We start from the raw sequence: 20063 nt of genomic DNA, 5'->3' as shown, positions 1-20063 counted from the left end.
TCACAATTTCTGTATATATATGTGACCTGTGTGTGAAAACATCCTGAAAACACTATTAAAGGAGCTTAACAGTAGTTTATACAACCTGAACACTATATTGATAGATTTGTGTGAGAAATGAACCCATAATTTAGTCATTCACTGAAAACCAGTGAAATGTCATTGTCATGTGACCAAATGAAATTGACATCAAAACTGGTTCCACATTTGAATTGAGAGCTAAAAATTAACTTTATATAATTAAATAGGGATTTGGACAGTTTGAGTGTGCTGTTGATGAACGTTGATAAAGCGATGTTTAGCAGGTTTATGAGGTGACAGACTCATAAAATATAAAATTGCTCTCATTTCCTTCCAACGAAGCTCACTTGAACACACTTCACAGCGTGACTCCTGAACTCTGGAGTAGGAGCGTAGTAGATTTGACTGCTTCCCTGAGCAGCTGTTCACTTCGCTCCTGTCAGAGCGTACAGTATTTTATGTCCCTCAAATACCTGAACACAATGGATCACGCCGCTCTCTGAATGGCCGCTCTGTTCAGCCTCGGCCGGGCCGTTGTGTGTCGAGTGTGTGAAATATGAGACAATGCCTCCTCAAACCCAGTGAGAACCATTTTCCTTTGGTATTGAGCGAGTCAGAGTGAAGACGAGAGAGGTAACCAGTGAAAAGACCTTTAATCCCCGGCTGGAGAGGACGCTGTGGGGACGAGAGGGAGGTCGATGCAAATGAACGGCGCGGCTTTGAATAACTCCTTCAGCTCTCCAGGAATTCTTGGGAATCCAGCGGTCTGTTAAAGGTTAACTGGCTGTAAAGTTTCAAGCGTTTGCTAGTGTGCTACTGATCCAGTTAGGGGGGGAGTGGGGTAAGATGTGCCGCTCTTTTGCTTTAAGTTGAGAATGAGGAAGAGGTAAAACTAACCATCTGAATGATGTCAAAAGCGTCGTTAACATGCAGACTTTCTGTGGACAAGTTGAATCATTGTAAATGATTAATGAATGATTTATATTCCAAATAACATTTATGAAAGAAAAAACAGATCTAAGCAATCTTCCATGCCAAAGTCTCATTGTGCAGCCAGGAAGAAAGTTTAATATCAACCAAACTTTGGAAACTTCCCCGGCTAAAATCATATAATTTTTTTTTTTTTTTTGTGAAGAAAGCCAAAATATTAAATGAATATTTATGGAGTAATCCACTATTTTGTAGAGGGGGGGCAGAAGAATGACAGTTTCACCTGATATTTGGTGGAGAAAATGACTTTAGAAAGATGGCAGCATCATTATTTTATTTTAGAGAATTTATCAGTAAATTCTGTTGTCTTTTGCAATCCTTGTTGCATTATATACCAGTGGAGACTGTTCAAAAATGGGGAAAAAGCATTTTCGTGTTGTTTTCCCCCTAGAGTTGGCATGCCTGTAACTCAAGATGCCGTCTTAATATCCTTTTAGATTATATATTTAGAAATACGAGCTCTAATCTCCACTTTTGAGCCAGAAAATACCACGGTTGTTATTCTAATAACATTTGGAAATCAGTATATCTAGATTTTACTCATTTAGCACCAGTCCTGTTTAAGTGTGACATTTGTTTTCAGCTCGTGAATCAGTTTAAGTCACCAGCTCTTGCTGCACATAACACCTGACACCACCAGAGGGCAGCAGAGTGTCATTAGAATTCACTTTAGTCGGTTTCATGTGGTCTTGACTTTAGTTCTATATTAAATGCACGTTTTGTTCTGTGTTGTGTATATTTTATAATAATAGTAAGTGACTTTTATTGTGCCAATAGTATATTGGATAAAAATTACAATATTGTTAATTTAAGATTTAATACAGGAGTGGATCGATAAAGAGTTGTCTTCATTTTTAGGAAAGGTTTGAATCCAGAGATATTCCTCCTGTGAATGTTGTTTTATACTTATAGTAACTATTTTAAGATTATAACCTTAGTAGCTACTAGTTTACATTAGACTAGTACTTACTAGTAGAATGATTACAATAATAAAAGCTTCTTAATGAGTAGTAAAAATGGCTATTCAGAAACAAATCTTACAAGAAACATCTGGAACTCCATGGAATTAAGTCGTAGTGCTGAAATAGTTACTTAAAAAAATGTTAAAAATGACTTTCCATAGTAACTTTTCTTTGTTTTGTACATTTCTTTTCCTCTACTATACTCCTCCCCCATTACATGTACCGATTCCCATGCGTTTGGGAGGGGGAAATTCTCGCGGGATTTGGCGAGCGTGCCCAGTGTGAGGAGGAGGCGCGCACAGAGGAGCGCGAGAGCGCGCATCGGACTCATAGCGATCATAGGCTGCGTGTCAGTGCAGTCGACTTACAGCGGGCTGTGAGGAGAACTGGCGCGACCCCTTTGTCCTTAAATACAACTCTTCTCACACGCTAAAACTTCTTAAAGTTTCTTTAAACTCGCGTTAGAGTACTTCTACTCGTTAGGTACTCAAGCAGGTTGGGTTAAACTAGTTATTTTCGCTCTGTTTGAAGTTAAAGGCTGGGCCTTTACACGCGCTCCTGACGAGAGAAAAAGAGAAGCTGCTCTTTCTGCGACTAAAAAGTCCATAAATGCTTTTTACCAAAATGGACCTGTTGAACTACCAGTACTTGGACAAAATGAACAACAACATTGGCATCCTGTGCTACGAAGGTAACATTTCAACACTTACTTTATGACTCTTGGTTAATGAAATGAAGTATTTTGTCAGTGAAAATAACGGACGCCCGTGACGTCACCGAGTCGAGCTGCACTTTCACGATCTTTCTGCGCGCGCTGTTTTTTCTATATTTCAGGCGATTTTCACGAGGCTTGTTTACTTCTAACGTAGATGTTTACTCACAGAAGATTATAGGCTTCTGAGGAATGACCGAAGAAGCTTTGAATTAGTTTGTTCATGGGGGGAAAAAGTATTTTTACATCCCGAAAAACAACAACAGCAGATGTGTTGCTATCTTCCCAAAGCTATTTCATGTCTAAAACAGCATTTATCTCTAATTATGCATACTGTTTCTAAGTGCAAATATATGTGTATATATATGTGTGTTTGTTAAAAAAAAAGTGTTAAAGGTGGTTAAACACTTGAAAGAAAGGAGAAACATTATAGAACCAAATATAAACACTTATTCAATAATGTTTTTTAATATCAATGTTTATGTTTCAGCCTTTTTAGCCACTTGCTTGTGACTTAAAAGTAGTAAAGTGCAGAACAGTTGGCTCATGAATATTATATTCAGGATTTTGCTCACACTATGTGCACCTTAACTACTATGTACTAACTTTAAATACCTACAAGACTATAGGTTTCCCACAAAAAATTGCCACATTTACTGCTAATAAGTTGGTTTAGGAGTAAAGGTAGAGTTAGAGATAGATTTTAGGATAATGGTTAGCAGTGTAACTACAAAGTTTAATTAAATGCAAGTACTTTAAAAGTGCACCAAGAAGTATGTGGGTCAAAGACGAAAAAAGTGTAATACAGCTTTGAATTGTTGTTTTTCAATACATCAGAATGGGTCCGGTTTAATTTGTTTGTTTTTGTCCAAGCAAAAGTTAAATATCATGCATTTTTACCATGATTTATAGAAGACACCTACTAAAATGTCATTCAGTGTAACAATCTTGTCAGGGATATTTATGCCATATTGAAGACTAACTACTTTTACCCCAAATGCTAATTACTTGTAATTTTACATTTTCAAACTTTGCCACTATCCTAGGTTTTGCCCATTTGCCATTTTTAATCATTTAAAATGCAATAAAATTGAATACGCTCACTTATTCTTTTATATATTTTAATATGTACAGGTCAGAATAAGCATGTTTACATAAATGTATGTGTTACACTGAATGACAATGGAACATTTTCACCCACATTTTGACATTTTACTCCCCCAAAACTTAAAAGTAGATGTTTTACTTGCATTTAATGTGCTTTCTATGTATATAAAAACACTTTTGTAAATTTATATTGATGCGGACATCTAAATGTCTTTAACTCATGTACATATGTAAATTGTCAGATGGTTAGTTAAGGACACCTAATATAATCTGTGGCTGGAATATTATTATTATTATTATTATTATTATTATTATCTGAAGCAGCTCCAGCACATGCTTTCAGAAGTGCGCATGAGAAATGTACAGTATGCAGATTCCTTTGGTTCATGTACTGCAATCCAGAGCAGTTACTCACGCCGTTACTCAACTTCTGTCTTCTCACTGTTCATCAATATTGTGTTTTGTTTGTGTTTGGCTTTATTTTGAGCATCATGTGAGGCTATGTGCTTCAGTAGAGCTGTGGATTGAGTAGAAAAGCAGGTAAATTAAGCGTGGATCTCTGCACCAAGCCGTACCAGCCTCCTGTTGTCGACCATCACATGTCAAGAGAGCAGAAATGTGATCCAGTCCTCCTCTAGACCCCATATACCCGCCCGGACGTGATACACGGGCGGCTCTTTTTCATCTGACGGGCTTGTGATTTACTCTTGTGCAGGAAATACACAACATTTATGCGTCCTGCTAATATATCAGGACAGTTACTTTATTAACAGTTTGTTCTGTAATATGATGCTGGTTGTTTATTGGCGAATTACTAAACATCTGTCTGCACATTTTCATGTTATTTTTGATCTAGAAGGGTTTGGCATCAGGATAATTGGCCTCCATTGCCCATGCTTCAAGCACTTAATCTGAGTGTTACTTTGAAATGCTAGTATTAGGCCTAACTTGTGTTACAGACCGTTTTTGTTTACGTCTGTGAGTGACAGCAGACGTCTTTCTTGGCCGGTGGCTCTTTGGTGTTTCCAGATAACTCTTCAAAACATTATGTGGAAAAACTCCAGCAGCAACGAGCGGCTGAATGGTTGACGTGACTGGCGTATCTCTCCACGGGCCTCTGTTCTGAGAATCTATTATAGCTGCTCGGAGCGGATGTTGGACCCGCTGGAATGCCCTCCTCTCGGGCAGCCGGTCACATGACCCAGTGACAGTGGATGGAAATACACAATCACAGCCGTTTTTTGCTCACTGTAGCACGGCTGCTGCTTCAGCTATTTATAATCTGTGCCAGAGAATTTCCTGAGCACATGGCTAATCTATTACAGCATCGTCCCTGAAAATAGCTCTGTTTCTGCATCGCTTTTTGTCTCTGCCGAGTCAAAACGTGCACAGTGCGGTTTTCTGGTGAAGGACATCGCTTTGCTGAACTTTGCTTTGCGCTTTATCTGGAATCGAGTGAACGCAGCCATTCAAAGGTCGCAGACAAACTTTCTTATCTTTATGTTCATTGATCTTCACACCAAAGATGATTTTGAGGACTCTTTTACCATGAACTGGGAAGATTATAAAAGTTAATGAAAATGTCGTCTTGTGGAAAAAATTAAATAAGCATTTTACATATTCACTCAAAAATTGTTAACACAGTCAGTTATGTCTTAAAAGGGTTAGTTCACCCCAGAATGAAAATTCTGTCATTTATTACTCGCCCTCATGTCGTTCCAAACCTGTAAGGCTTTCGTTCATCTTCAGAATGCAAATTAAGATATTTTTGATGAAATCCGAGAGATTTCTGTCCCTCCATTGATATGCAACTGAAACTTTGATGCTTCAAAAAGTTCATAAAGAGATCGTAAAACTAATCCATGTGAATCAAGCAGTTTAGTCCAAATTTTCTGAAGAGACACAATTGCTTTTTACACTGAACAGATTGAATTTAGGCTTTTATTCACATATAAATATTGATCAACACACACATTATGGTAAACGGAAGCTCAAGCATGTTCACTTGACGTGCAAGGACCAATGAGGTCTCTTGGATTTCGTTAAAATATCTTCATTTGTGTTTCGAAGATGAAAAGTCTTACGGGTTTGGAACGACATGAGGGTGAGTAAATAATGATGATGATTTTTATTTATTTATTTTTATTTTTGGGTGAACTATCCCTTTAAGGGATTAGACAGACATGACAGAACATCTGATGTGTCAAAATAGGTCCGTACATTAGAATCAAGAATCGTTTTGGAATCGTATCGTGACTCCCAGAATTGGAATCGGATTGGATCGTGAGGTGCCTGAAGATTTCAGGGCTCGACATTAAAGCTTGTGTGTATTTTTTGAAGTGAAAGAATTTTACTTGCCCGACCAGACAAGTAGCCTGATTAAAACGTCAACGACAACAAAATAACTACGGAATCACCAAAATGTGAGAATGACTCTGATTTAATTTAATTTAGTGTAATATAAACTATAATGTACTGACGGTAATAACAGCCTCTTGAGGAGAAATCTAAACAAATGGGCACAACACACAAAAACTAAAAACTTAAAATGATGAGTTTTTATATTTATAACATATGATACGGTTAAGCAACATCACACGACCAAGAGTGCTGTTTTCCTGAATATCATCACGATTGAAAAGTGAAACTTATTTCATACGACAGTTCAATAAACAAGTAATTAATATGAAGTCACTTACATTTTAGACACAATATTGATTGTTTTTGTTCTATTACAGCAATGAAAATAGTTCCAAACAAAGATCACAGCAACACTCAGCCTTGTTTTCATTGCTGAATGATTCAGAGTTTTGAACGAATTGGTTGAGTCAAAGATTCAACGACTCATTTATAAACACCTGCCTCATTCTTGAATGAATCAGCCGTTTGAATGAATCGGTGAAACGGTTCAGTTTATTATTTGTATTTTCAAAAAAAATATTTAAAACAACATCATAACATTATTTAATGCAGATGGAATTTTTCAGTGTAAATGATTTAATTTGATTGGTAACAGCCCTACAGTGTTATTATTCTAATTGAATTGGATCAGATTTAAATGAAAAATGAAGCATACATTTAATAAGATTAGGGGGGAAAAACACCCTTTATAAAGGTGAAAAAAAAAAAAAAAAAAAATGCCCTCAGGATAAGTATCACAAATATGCAAATTTAAATGTCAAAGCTGATTGAACACTGATAAGAATATTGCTTCAGAATAAATTATATTTACAGCACAAAAATCCTATTTTTTTTTTTTTCCCTGGACAAGCAACTTTTTTACTCCAACAAGTGAATGACCGATTTACTTGAATCAGTCACAATGTGGAACCCTGGATTCCCACCCCTGATTGGAAGTAGATTCATTATGGATCATTACAGATACTTCACCTTGAAAGTACCAAGTAGTCACACAGTGAGGGAAAAAGAAATATGTATATTGTGTGTATTGTCTTTCACTACTATGGATCCCTCCATCACCTGTGTCATTAACTGGATGTATCGCTTGATTTTCATGGAGAGCGTGTTTTCCCTTGATTACAGGTATCAGACGTGTTCAGGAGGAATGCGTGGCCTTTTCCGTGTTGTCGCAGGTTGCGGCGGTGGCTTGCTGTGCTCATCTCGGGCTCTGCGCTTGCCAGCTGAGTTTAAAATGAAGCAGAGCCGTCAGCCAGGGGTGAAACGCTGACTGTCATCTTTCCTGCTGAACAAAGGCTAAAAAGGGCTGCTGGCAACAGATAGATAAGACCCCCTGCTAAAACCATACCTGTCTAGCAGTGGCCTCCTGCTTAAAAAGAGAGACATGCGTGCCCTCCGCTCGAATGAATGGGTAACATGCTGTCTGCTGGTCAGGGAAGATCAGATTTCAGACGCTTTGTTCTGCAGTATGATCAGGAGCTTGAAGGCAGGGCTTGGTTTGACAGGGAATCTCTTCTTTTCACACCATGTTTGCCAAAAGTGTCATTTGCATATGAGGTTGTCTTCTGAAAATGTGTGTGGATGTGCGGTGGAGGAAGGGTTTGGCTCACATCCGTAACACTATCTCATTCTGGCTTGACGTTTGAAGTCTCCAGTAAGTAGGAGCAGACTTTGATCACTTGTTCTCATAATGACAGTCTTTCAATAGATCAAACATTGGCTTCATCTCTTCTAACACTGATAGTCATCTTTTATGGCTCCTGCAGTTCCCAACGAAGGTTGTTGTGAGATTTCTGCTTGATCTGAACGTCTCACCGAAGTGTGAAATTCAACAGGTTGGTTGAACAGGTCGTTCTCCTGTTTCTCTCTTTTCTCCTTGTTGTGCACTTCAGAAGTTCTGCAGAGAGGATATCATGCTAGTGATTTGTTTTCCCAGAGGAAGACGTGTGAATTAGACAAACTTCTCACAATCTAACTTGCAGAGCAAGTCAATTAACTCAAACGTCCTCTGAGACATTGAGTCAGGAGCGTCTAGATTCATTCACACTGAGCTTTGAGTTCATAAAGTTGCCAGAGAGCTTTAAAAGGGAGCACGGAATGCCAAAATACTGGAATCAGGATCTAGTAACGTTCCCGGGATTAGCTGTGCAATGGTTAGTTGATGTGCAGCTATTTTGCTGGCAGGAGGAGAAAATTAGTTTACAAAAATAAAGCAGTTATTCATGATGAGTACATAAGATGTCACCTCGTAATGTCGCTTTGGCTTTATGGAACGGTCCGTGATATGTGTGTGAATGAAAGCACAGAATATGGGAAAGTTCTGGCAGTGTGAATGAATACAGTTACTGGAACTGCTTTCTCAGAAATTCTGCGAAATCTGTGTCTGAAGGGAGCTTCTGTGATTGCCGATGTTGGTTTTTGACACTTTTTGACTAGCTGCTTAATGCATGAATCACATTTCATATTTGTAATGTTCAAGAGGTTGCATACAGCCTTTGCACTTCACCAAATTTCAAGCATTACAATTGGTTGGACAAACTTTTTTTTTTTGAGCTTTTTTCACACTACTTTGTCATTATGCATATGCACTACTGTTGTTCTGCATTAATTTAATCAAAAGTGACAGTAAAGACATTTTCTAATGTTACCAAAGATTCTATTTCAAATAAATTCTGTTCTTCTGAACTTTCTATTCATCAAAGAATCCTGAAAAATAAAATGCTGAAAATTCAGCTTTAATCAAAGAAATAAATTTCACTTTACTATATGTTCACATTTCACAAAAATGCTGCCATACAAAAGCAAAACACATTTTGTCAAATTCAGAGTGAATTCTGGTCTTTTAGACAGTGATATGTCCTGACAGGTTTGGGAAGAAAAAAAAAGATGCCAAATTAATCCTGAAAACTTTGTAGCCATTTTTCTCAGTTCTAATGTTTCTGAAATTTGCCTTTGCAGTGCAGAATAGAGACAGTCACCATAGTAATAACTACAGACATACGAGTACACGAAATGATAGTTGATAAATGTAACTCAAGCACTATTTGCGCACCAATTATTCTCAAATTTCTAAGTCACCTCAGAATTGTTTTCCTTTCTGACCTCTTGCTTTTTAAAAACCTCACATCCTCACGTAAAACTATTCATTTATTATTTGAGAAACTAATCCTGTTCAAATAGTGCTATACAACACCTTACCCTAATAATGTTTGTTGTAGTGTTTCCCTGTTTGTGGAGGCTCAGGCTCTACTAACGAGCTGAATGAGTCAGGTGTGTTGGATTAGGAAGACTTTGAGAATGTGTAGTGTTGCAGGGTCGACAAACACTGTTGTGCTTCATCATTTGACGTCTGTCTCCGTACAGTGTTCTTCATTGATGATAAATGAATCGCCACTAACTTTCACAATACAGCCCACGTCTCCTCATGGCTCTCTGGAGGCTAACACAGATAAGCTATCATGTGTCGGGGCGGTGTGGACGTTTACTGCAGCGCAGCCTTTTCTCTATTAGCAGCTCCGGCCCCTGCCAAAAACAATGATGTCAGCTCCGTTGCCATGGAGCACGGACAGACGAGCCGAAACATGTCAGTCGGGAAAATAGGCCGCTTGTTTTGGGAAGTACCTCGTGAGCTTGTCTGTCTGAGCTTTATCATTCGTTTACTTGAGTGAATGTATGCATGACTTATTTTATGAGGCTTCAGTGTGGGAGAGGACACCTGGTTGGGTTATTTTTTACCATGTCTATTTATCATTTTACTCTGTAAATAACTGCACCAATGCAGGATTCAGGTCTGGCTTAATAAATGGATCTTACAAAGTTTCTCAGGCTTAGTTAACCTCATCGCAAGTGGAAAGTCCCATTGGAGAGAGCGTGCCAGTTGTAATTTTCCGGCCCAACTCCTACACAGAGCCTGCAAATGTACTGAGTGCCCTTGTACTGTATCTCATATTTGAGAGGAATCTTTCAGCATGGTGTTGTAATGACACTTGCATTACTTACAATCTTCCAATGCAGTACTTTTGCAGAAAAAGAGGTTTGATTGCAAGTATATAGTGAAGATTGAAGGCATTTACAGAACAAATATTGAGACTTTGCAGCCTCAGTGTATCAATGTAATGTTTTCAAATACTGATGTTTTTTCTGCTCTCAGATACCAGTCAAGTGTTCTTAAAGAAAGAGAGAACTATATCAAAGGAAAGACTGATGAGTGAGTTTATAGTGATTGCTGTGATTCTTCTCTCTATGTGATTTGATGGTTTTTTATGAGCTGAAATCAACATCAAAGCAGTGGACTGAATTGACTAGGAGCTTTCATGTGTAATATAGTGGACCGGTGTGGGTTTTAATGGGCCAGTACTTGTATCTCTGCAGCTTGGTGGCTGATATAATACCTTTAATATGTGTTTTAATTTAGTCCAATTTAAAAACAGACCGACAGCACAGAATGAGTGAAGACCTGTTTGCAGTAGTGTTTTTTTTTTTTTTTTTTTTAAAGTACTGGAACCGTGCAAACATTTTCGGTTCCGAAAATGGTTCTGGTGTGATGGGTGGGCAAAGTGCGAGGAGCATATCCTTTAAATAGACATCTCATCTCATGAATATTATAGCAAAGAATGCATTGAAAAGCTCTCGCGCTACACATGTATGTCAAATATCAATGCAGAGAGAGAGATGCACAAAGCTGATCACATTCTCAATTTCATCACCCACATGATCTAATTCAACGATTCGCCTGTGTATTTTAAACCTTTAACAAAAATAAAATCACGACATTCAAATCTGCGTTCGCACTGCTCCTGATCGAGAGAGTTGTCATGTGTAGATAAACAGCTTCACAAACAATCTTTTTAAACACACAATATCATTATTTCTGTTACAAATATTCCAGTTATCACAGAAGTATACAAAAGTTTATTCAGATATAAACACTGATGTCTACCTTACCGATCAAAATAGAATAAATGACCTTTTGAAAGTAACTGGGTGCTTCAAATAACGATTGTATCGATTGCATTGTTACGCCACTAGGTGGCAACATTACTGTTAAAAATGTATCTATCACTGAATCATTCTTTCAGAAACAAGTGAAGTCTTTATGAATCTAACTTACAAAAATATTTCAGGTTTCACCTGAATCTTACATGTGTGTTCAAGCATCTTATTTGTGTTGAATTTGTGGTAACACTTTACAATAAGGTTCACTTGTTAACATTAATGTATTAACTAACATGAACTGACCATGAGCAATACATTTGTTACTGTATTTGTTCATCTTTGTTAACCTTGGTTAATAAAAATACAGATGTTCATATTTTGTTCATGTGCATTAACTAATGTTAACTCTTGAATTTAATAGCCTAATATATTAGTAAATGTTGAAATTAACATTAACAGATTAATAAATGCTGTAGAAATGAAGTTCATTATTAGTTCATGGTAATGTAGTTAGTGTTATTCTGCATGACCATATTCTACATCCCTTAATCCTACCCAATACTTAAACTTAATAACTACTACCTTACTAACTATTAATAAGCAGTAAATTAAGAGTTTGAGGCAAAAGTCATAGTTAATAGTGAATACGTGTTCCCCAAACCGTCCCCGACTGTTCCGTCCTCTTCCTGTTGTGATTTGTAGTTGATTTAAACTCAAGACACACTGTGTGTAGAGTAGATTATTTTACGCTTCGGTTGGTTGTCATCTGCTCACTCGTATCTTTATTTTCAATAATTGCTGGGATCAGATGGTAAATGCACAGTGCCGAATAGGACACACCAGTTTGTGTTATCAAATGAAGACCTACTGCTATGTTCCTCATTAAACATATTTTATTAAATTGAAGAAGTTTTTAACAGCATCAACCCTGAATCCGTCCAACTTCATGCAGTGCACTTCTCACATGACCTACAAAAGCAAAACCCTCTTCAGTGGTGTGAATGTGAGTGCTGTATCAGTTGAATTAATGCTAGTTGTCTTGTGTTTCTGGCAGGCGAAGCTGCTCTGAGAGGAGAGCCCAGAATGCAGTCCATGTCCCTGTCCTCTGCAGTCAGCAATCACAGGACGGGCCCTCCTCCCATCAGCCCCAGCAAGAGGAAACACAGCGGGGACCAAGCAGACGACGACATCGACTGTAACAGCGAGCATGTGGCCAAGATGAGCCGGCTGTTTGTCGCACAGTTGTAAGTGGAACCGATAATATCATGCCTCTCATTCTGGATACATCTTGTGCTTGTGTCCTCTCTCCACCAACATGGAAATCTGGTCCTTTTTAGAAACCGTCTTACTCAGCTTAAGTTAGGGCCGCGAAGGCAGTGTTCTTGCCGAAAGCGATTCTGGAATGTGCTGAAGACCGAGGCCTGGGATTCCTGACATTCCGGTGCTCGAAACGAAGCACATGGGCTGTTTGTAGTGCCTGGCCATGCCCTCATGGCAGAGCTGTGAACATTCCCCACATTCCAGCCCCGTTTGGAAGAGTGGCGTTTGGTCGTGGGACACGAGATAGGCTGTTCAGCAGTGAAAACGCCACACTGGTGCTAGGCAGAGCAGCGCAGACTGATTTATGACTGCCAATTTGTTCTGTCAATTAGGATCCAAGTGCAAAAGCCAGTGAGAACAACAGAAGCTCAGAGATTGAAGTGCTCCTTGTGTTTTTTGGCTCTACTAGAGCAGGTTTTCATGCTTGAATGTTGATTATTTTCCTCATATTCTCCATTGTTCAGCTCCTCTCTTCCCAGTCTGTCAGTAACGCTCTGTTTAGTTCCTGTCTCTATTAAGCCCCTCCTTCTGAAAAGCACAATGTGCTTTGATTGGTCGGCTGGAGTGGTGTGTTGTGATTGGTGTTTGGGAAATGTCCCGCCCCTTACCTAGCACCAGTTTCAACACACTACTAACTAACTCAACCAGGCCCCGCCCCTTTATTCTGTGTATGAATTATTTAAATGATAAATATTGTGACGCGTTCGTTCCCAGAAGACAACTCAAGACTACAGTGGACTACTTGGAAGCAAGCAGAATTGGTCCTCTTTAAATTTGGCTTTGACATTGTTTGTGTTTAACTTCTTGTGCTCAAATTTAAGAGCACAGGTTTTAAACTTTGACTGAATAGATTTACTTTTGTAATGCTATCACACTCGATTTGATCCTAGTCTTCATCTTGGCAGCCCGTCAGAGTTTATCACCGATTAAAAGGTCTACTCTAAAGCCTGTTGAGGTCCTGCTAGTGCTGAGAGTTGCAGATTCTTTACAATGCCTTCCCTTTTTAACACTCGCTTTCCTGCGTCTCTTCTGTAGTGACTGACGGCAAGATCCCGTTCATTGCCTTAATGCTGCTCTTGCTCATTTTATTTTGATGAAAATGTCAAAGTTTTTGTTTTGTTGAAGTGCAAGTGGTTGAGTGTTTTGTTTATTTCCAACTTTTTATTAATCTAAGAATTATTAGTGAACTGTTTCATTATTAATTAGCAGCAAACCTCTGCAGAAACAATTTACAATATAATTATAATTAAAAAAGAATTTATTTAAAATGTATTCAATTTGATTTTACTTTAGAAATTTGAGTTGTGTAAAAGGTGAAGTTGAAGTGTTTGTGAACCAAAAACATTGGTTTGTGTTGATGTTTTTACACGTCTTGTGTTTTTGTCCTAGACCCTGATATTAAAGTGTTAGTTCACCCAAAAATGTAATTTTTGTCATTAATTACTCACCCTCATGTTGTTCCACACCCATAAGACCTTCGTTCATCTTCAGAACACAAATTAAGATATTTTTGATGAAATCCAAGAGGTATATGACTCGTCTATAGACAGCAATATAATATACACTTTCAAGGTCCAGAAAGGTACTAAAGACATCGTTAAAACAGTCATGTGACTGCAGTGGTTCAACCTTAATGTTATGAAGAGACGAGAATACTTTTTGTGTGCAAAAACAAAACAAAAATAACCACTTTATTCAACAATCTCTTCTCTTCTGTGTCATTCTCATACGTTGTTTACGTCCAGAGCTTCCAGGTTCATCGTCAGAACGCCGACTCATTATTGGCCGGCTCCTGCGTCAGCATCACACGCATGCGTCGTGCTGATCACGTGATCAGCTTTGGCCAATACTGAGCCAGCATTCGGACGTAAACACGGAAAATAGCGTATGAGAATTGTTAGTTATTTTTGTTTCGTTTTCAAGCACAAAAAGTATTCTCATGGCTTCGTAATATTAAGGTTGAACCACTGCAGTCACGTGACTTTTTTTTTTTTTTTTTTTTTTACGATGTTTGTATTACTCTTCTGAATGACGGTAATTCCATTGCTTTCAATGGAGGATAAAAAAAAAAAAAACCTCTTGTATTTGATCAAAAATATCTTAATTTGTGTTCTGAAGATGAACGAAGATCTTATGGGTGTGGAACGACATGAGGGAGAGGAATTAATGACAAAGTTCATTTTTGGGTGAACTAACCCTTTAACTTTGAAAACTTATAACACAGAGGCTTTTGAGTTTCAGGAAAGTTTCTGCAAAATGTTTCCTAGCTTTTCCAAGAGTAGGAATACGTTTATATTCGAACACTGAGGTTTGAATTGTTCATTTTTTTTCTGTATTGCTCCACACAGACATGTGATTTTGATCAGGACAGAGGTGAAAGAGCCGCTCTTGATTGTTTTGGTTGGGAGTTTGCGGGTGACACCGGACACCACAGGCTGAAGCAGCTCAGGTTTCCATGATGCTGTTTTTCTATAGGAGTGGGGGCTGGGAAAATCACTCTTCCTGTGTCTCTACTCACTATAAGCTTTTGTCCAGAGTTGGAAAGTTATTTTAAGCATTTCTGGCTCTCTGTTAGAAGCATGCGTCGGTTGTCTAAGAGTCTTTAGAGTTGTTTCATGTTATGCTTGTTTTTGATCTACTTGTTTTTTTTACCTTTTCATGATTTCAGTCTGGTCTTCTCTGTCCGTGCCAGACTAAACAGTTTAAAGCAAAGAGATAAGACTCTTCATATACAGCTCCCTCAATGCTGCCAATGAAACCTCGTAGGGCTAATAAAACTGGAAACTCCGGGAGACATATTGTCGTCGAGTGGGCTCGGTGTCAGGGTGGGGGCCATTTTCTCATTTTCACTGCTTCCATGAAAACAAAGGGCCTCTTATCCGGTCAGCCCACTGCGTTCTGGAAGCTTGCTCCGGCCTGTCCCACTGGAGACGCCCCACTGCTGAATAAGACACACTGTTCCTGCCCTGGTCCCTGTTGACGTCCACAACAAAATAAGAGTTCCTCTGGTGTACCAAATGACTGAAAGTGCCATCTTTAAAACTGTCTTTAGTGTGTAATGTTGCTGTTTGATCATGAAAAAGCTCTGCAAAGTTCCAGTTCTTCTCTATATCAGTGTCAGTGTTTCTGAAACGCCTACATCTTGAGTTTTCTTCACAGTATTCCTCATTTAAATAATTCATACGCAGAATAAAGGGGCGGGGCCTGGTTGAGTTGGTTAGTAGTGTGTTGAAACTGGCGGTTATGGTAAGGGGCGGGACATTTCCCACCAATCACAACACACTGCTCCAGCCAACCAATCAGAGCACATTGTGCTTTTCAGAAGGAGGGGCTTCATAGAGACAGGAACTAAACAGAGCGTTACTGACAGACTGGGAAGAGAGGAGCTGCAACAATGGAGAATATGAGGAAAATAATCAACATTCAAGCAGGAAAACCTGCTCTAGACTTTGTAAAAGGGCATAATATGGCTTCTTTAAGTAGTGTAGATCATAAATGCAACAGAAGGTTATCATTAGCAGTCCATACTTTCAATATTTGACCTAAATCTCCCTGTAAGAAGCAAGTAAGGACAGACATCTGATTTCAAAGGTTCTCCTGGAGCTGGGAATAATCCACGGCAGCCTGTGTGTTCCTGCTGGGAACTTGGAGACTGTGTCTTTCTCATGCATCCATAGCCAGCCAAATGGAGAGTCATGAAAAGGCAGTGCCAGTGTGGTTAGGGTTTATAAAATAATGTTTTTATGCTAACTTTTATATGTAAGCAAACACATGAGTGGCTCATTTGTGTTTGGATTATAATTTGTCTAAGCAAACGGTTTAAAACTGATTACACACAGTGTGGTACAGGTCCAAACTCTGAAACTGCCATTTACCTTTTTGGATGCTCCTTTTAAAATCGGAGCCAAAAATAATCAATGTGCCAAAATGTTTTAGTTGCTTCAGTAACCGCATTTAACATGCAAGATTTACAAATGGGAAGTAAATGAATTCATTATATAAATGTAACACCAGTTAAACAGCTCACGCTATTAATAAAGCTCTTTTGGTAATGTTTTAAAGCACATTTCTAATGATTTGTTCTCTTGTGGTGTTATAAGAATGCTAGAAATATGGCTGATATTGAGTGGCGTGTATGGGACGGCTCTATCAGATGAAGCACCATTTCCACAGTACTGACTGTTTGTATCCTGTGGTTCTGCCTTCCTTGCCTTGATTTCTCCCAGATGTTTCCTGTATCTTTGTGGGCGAGGGTCCAGTGACTTAAAGGAGAAATAAGAGAGAAATCTTCCTGCCAAGATCTGTGGTGGATTCGTGAGGTTTTGCCGCACGGCTATGAAATGCAATTATGAGAAAATGTCCCTAGTTTTATTGGCCTGCATCTGTGACTAAAGTGAGTCTTGTAGAGTTCACATCACTGCTGTGAAGTGTGGAGCAGACTGCCTACTACATTGTTGCTTGTTCATCCTGCGTACGGTTTCAATGTGAAGATTAGGGCCGGGCAAAAACATCTTTTTCGATTAATCATTTTTTAAAATGTTGAAAACGATCTCGCAGATCTTCACATCCAGTTTAATGGCACAAAGATTGCTTCTTAAATACTAAGGCTGTTACTGTCGCAGTACTATAAGTTAGCACATTACTTATATTGTAGGTGTGTACCTCATGATATGATTCAAATTCGATTCTTGAGGTCAAGATTTGACCAAACATTGATTCTCGATTTTGAATCAAATTTCGATTCGATATGTTTAGATTTAATTCTAATTTACTGTTTTCTTACCTTAGCTGGGGGCTCGTCCGGGATATTCCCAAGAAACATAGGTTCCCAAGGATCACTGTGGTAGACAGTTTAATAGGTCTTGAAGAAAAAAATCCCACCAAATTAAATGTGAACCTTGAAATTTTGTTTTTCTTTCCATTTTAGTCAACCCAATATTATAAAACAAATGGCATTTATGCTGACTGCAATCATTACACACATCACTGAGTCTTCTGTAATAAAGCAAGGCAGGCAGTTTTATTTCATTTTTGATATTTAAAATAGGAACAAAGCGCATTACAAACAATAGAACAAATACAATAGAACAGGTACAGTAGACTGGGTTTATTTAACGTAGTATTTCTACTAATCAAATGTAAAAATAAAATACTGTATAGTCTTCACTTAATGAATGAAATATAAATTGGTTCATATTAAAGATACAGAAGTGATTTGGTCAAGCAGTTAGTGATTTTTTTTTTTTTTTTTTTTTTTTTTTTTTTTTTAATTGACATTAATGGAACAGATGGCAACAGCTATTTATGAGGCTGCTGTCCCTTTAAAAATGAATGCACTGATCTAATACAGTTACGCATCCATTTTTGTCCTAGCTTATTGCTTATTATCATGCATATTACTAGAATATTGGCTATTTATTAGTACTAATTAAGCACATATTAATGCCTTATTCTGCATGACCTTATTCTACATTCTTAATCCTACCCAATTGCGCACAATTTCAACTTAACCACTACCTTACTAACTATTAATAAGCAGTAAATTAGGAGTTTATTGAGGGAAAAGTCGTAGTTTGTGTTCCCTATACTAAAGTGTTAGCATTGTTTTTATGTGAATACTCCACACAGTTTGCAGTTTAGCATAATTGTGGGTGTATTTTACCATGCAAGCGCAATAAGCTGTGAAAGAGAACTGAATTTGGGATGGCATACATCTGCGCTCGGCTGTGTTTCCATCAGTTTGAGCACCACATGAGTCCTTTTTCAAGTCTTATTGTAACTTATAATAACTCTTTAAAGTGTCAAAAGCTTATAGTACTGAAAAGTTAAATAAGTGTAACACTTTAGAAAATTGTTTTTTTTTTTTTTTTTGTCTAAATTTTTTAATCGATGTGAATTGATTCTACACCTATTATATTGAGCCTTGTGCTGAAACATCAAAATACACAAGAGCTTCATGTGAAAGTAGATTCACACTATTCAGAATCCCAAATATCTACGTTCTTTCCTGAGCAAGAGTCTTGAAAGCACTCGTGGGATATTGCCAGAGCAGTTAGCTCACATCAGAGAGGAATAGCAGGGAACTGAAAGATCTCATGAAAAGGCCTCTTTGCTGTTTGTTTTCAAAGGATCTTGAGTAAAGAGGCTTTCAGTAGGTTTTTCTGAATATTATTCAGCTTCTCTTAGATCTGACCTTACTGCTAATTATATGAAGCTTGAAGCCAATATAGCTTCACGGCCTTGTGCTATGGTGTAAATGTGTGGCTACATTAGTGTAATTGTGTCAAAAAATCCATAGGCAAAAATGGTCTTGTCTATAGTGATGTATGGATCGCAGGATTCCCTTTCAAACGAGCAGCTTTATGTTGGCTTACATTGCAAAATCCATGAGTCCAACTTGGAATACGTGGGGAAATTGCATGGATTCCTTTTGGAATGACTGGATTTTGCCTGCAAAAATTCACTGAACAATTAAAGGTGGACACTATGAAGTTTCATATGTAACAATATACAGTACCTTGATATAGTTTGCGGCAAATTCAATGATAAATTTAGTCGCCACGAAACTTGTATGTCTGTCTGTCTTCTGTGGATCCTTTGAAGACCGTCAACAGAGTCCAGAACTTTCAAGCTACTTTTTTTTTTCGTGTGTGTGTATGTATAACAATATTATATATGTAACCTTCCAGCTGTGGTGCTGTCATCATGATATCTCAACTTCTTTAGGGCCGTATGTACACCGTGTACGTTTTGCAGTGAAAGTTGATCTTGCCGAGGAAGTGATTGTGACGGAGTAGTTTCTGACAGATTTCCCTCCACAGCTTTCCATTAGTTATTGTGAGGACAGTAATTTCCGGTAGACGTAACAGTTTACTTGCAGATGCTTCGCTTGCCAATTGTGTTGCCAAGTAACAGACAATTTCAAGGATCGCAGCCCACACAGCTGAGCCTCGACAAAACCTACACCGTTTATTCTCCCCGAAGGTGGACCACGGTCACCAAACTGAGGTTACAGATTCTGCATTGAAAGCATTTCCTTCAAATACCTGATTAGAGTTTCACTCGCTCTTCCCGTGCTGTTGTTCAGCTCTCTTGTGTGCCCGGTGAAGGGTATTAAGTTCTCTTCCTGTGAAGCACAGATGAAGCCTTTTGAATAGTGCACTTGGCCCCTTGCTGGGCCTCCGCTCTGTTGGCAACAGGAGGCCGATCGTTCCGGAAGGGTGGAATAGCGCTTCTGGGCTTTGCTGCATGTGTGTCTATTCTTTTAAGGGGAAAAGAAAAACAGGAAAGGAGGTCGGTAGTGGGAAAGGGCCTTTTGTAACTAGCGATCTGAGCTAATGTAGAGTTGGAGGCGAGGTTTGACAGCCTCGATCAAATGGAACAAAACTTTCTTTAAAATAATAGAGATTATTTGTTGAGCACACTAAATGAATGCTCGAGTATAAGCAATGTTGACTCCATACAAACCCTTCTTATCAAGCCATCGCGACTGCTTGCGGGAGGTGCGTAGCTCTTGCCAGGCCCACTGAATGCGGCATTAATAGCTCTGCTTGTTTGTGCCATTCGGCGTGGGCCTCAGTACAATCCCTCCTTTGTTT

The 20063-nt window shown here is 38.5% G+C and overlaps 1 protein-coding gene and 1 long non-coding RNA gene across 3 annotated transcripts in view; one reads left to right on the top strand and one right to left on the bottom strand.

Annotated features, from left to right (window-relative positions):
• The window catches only part of vgll4b (vestigial-like family member 4b), a 41790-nt gene that overhangs the window by 15385 nt on the left and 6342 nt on the right, over positions 1 to 20063 (top strand). Inside the window, exons 1-2 of one of the 2 annotated variants that reach the window (XM_051913363.1) lie at positions 2289 to 2664; positions 12200 to 12389. In XM_051913363.1, coding sequence (XP_051769323.1) covers positions 2583 to 2664; positions 12200 to 12389 — 272 coding nt within the window. In that variant the 5' untranslated portion in view covers positions 2289 to 2582. Of the gene's footprint in view, positions 1 to 2288; positions 2665 to 12199; positions 12390 to 20063 lie in introns of those variants that run through there. The other variant, XM_051913364.1, reaches the window with a different exon arrangement.
• LOC127522976 (uncharacterized) lies at positions 15105 to 20059 on the bottom strand. The gene is made up of 2 exons (XR_007932791.1): positions 19933 to 20059; positions 15105 to 19726 (listed from the first exon to the last, which is right to left on the bottom strand). It is a non-coding gene; the product is annotated as an uncharacterized LOC127522976 (long non-coding RNA).

Source organism: Ctenopharyngodon idella, chromosome 11 (assembly GCF_019924925.1).
Source record: "Ctenopharyngodon idella isolate HZGC_01 chromosome 11, HZGC01, whole genome shotgun sequence".
Lineage (NCBI taxonomy): Eukaryota > Metazoa > Chordata > Actinopteri > Cypriniformes > Xenocyprididae > Ctenopharyngodon > Ctenopharyngodon idella.
The sequence above is the reverse complement of the archived record's forward strand: the minus strand, read 5'-3'. Positions and strand labels throughout refer to the sequence as shown.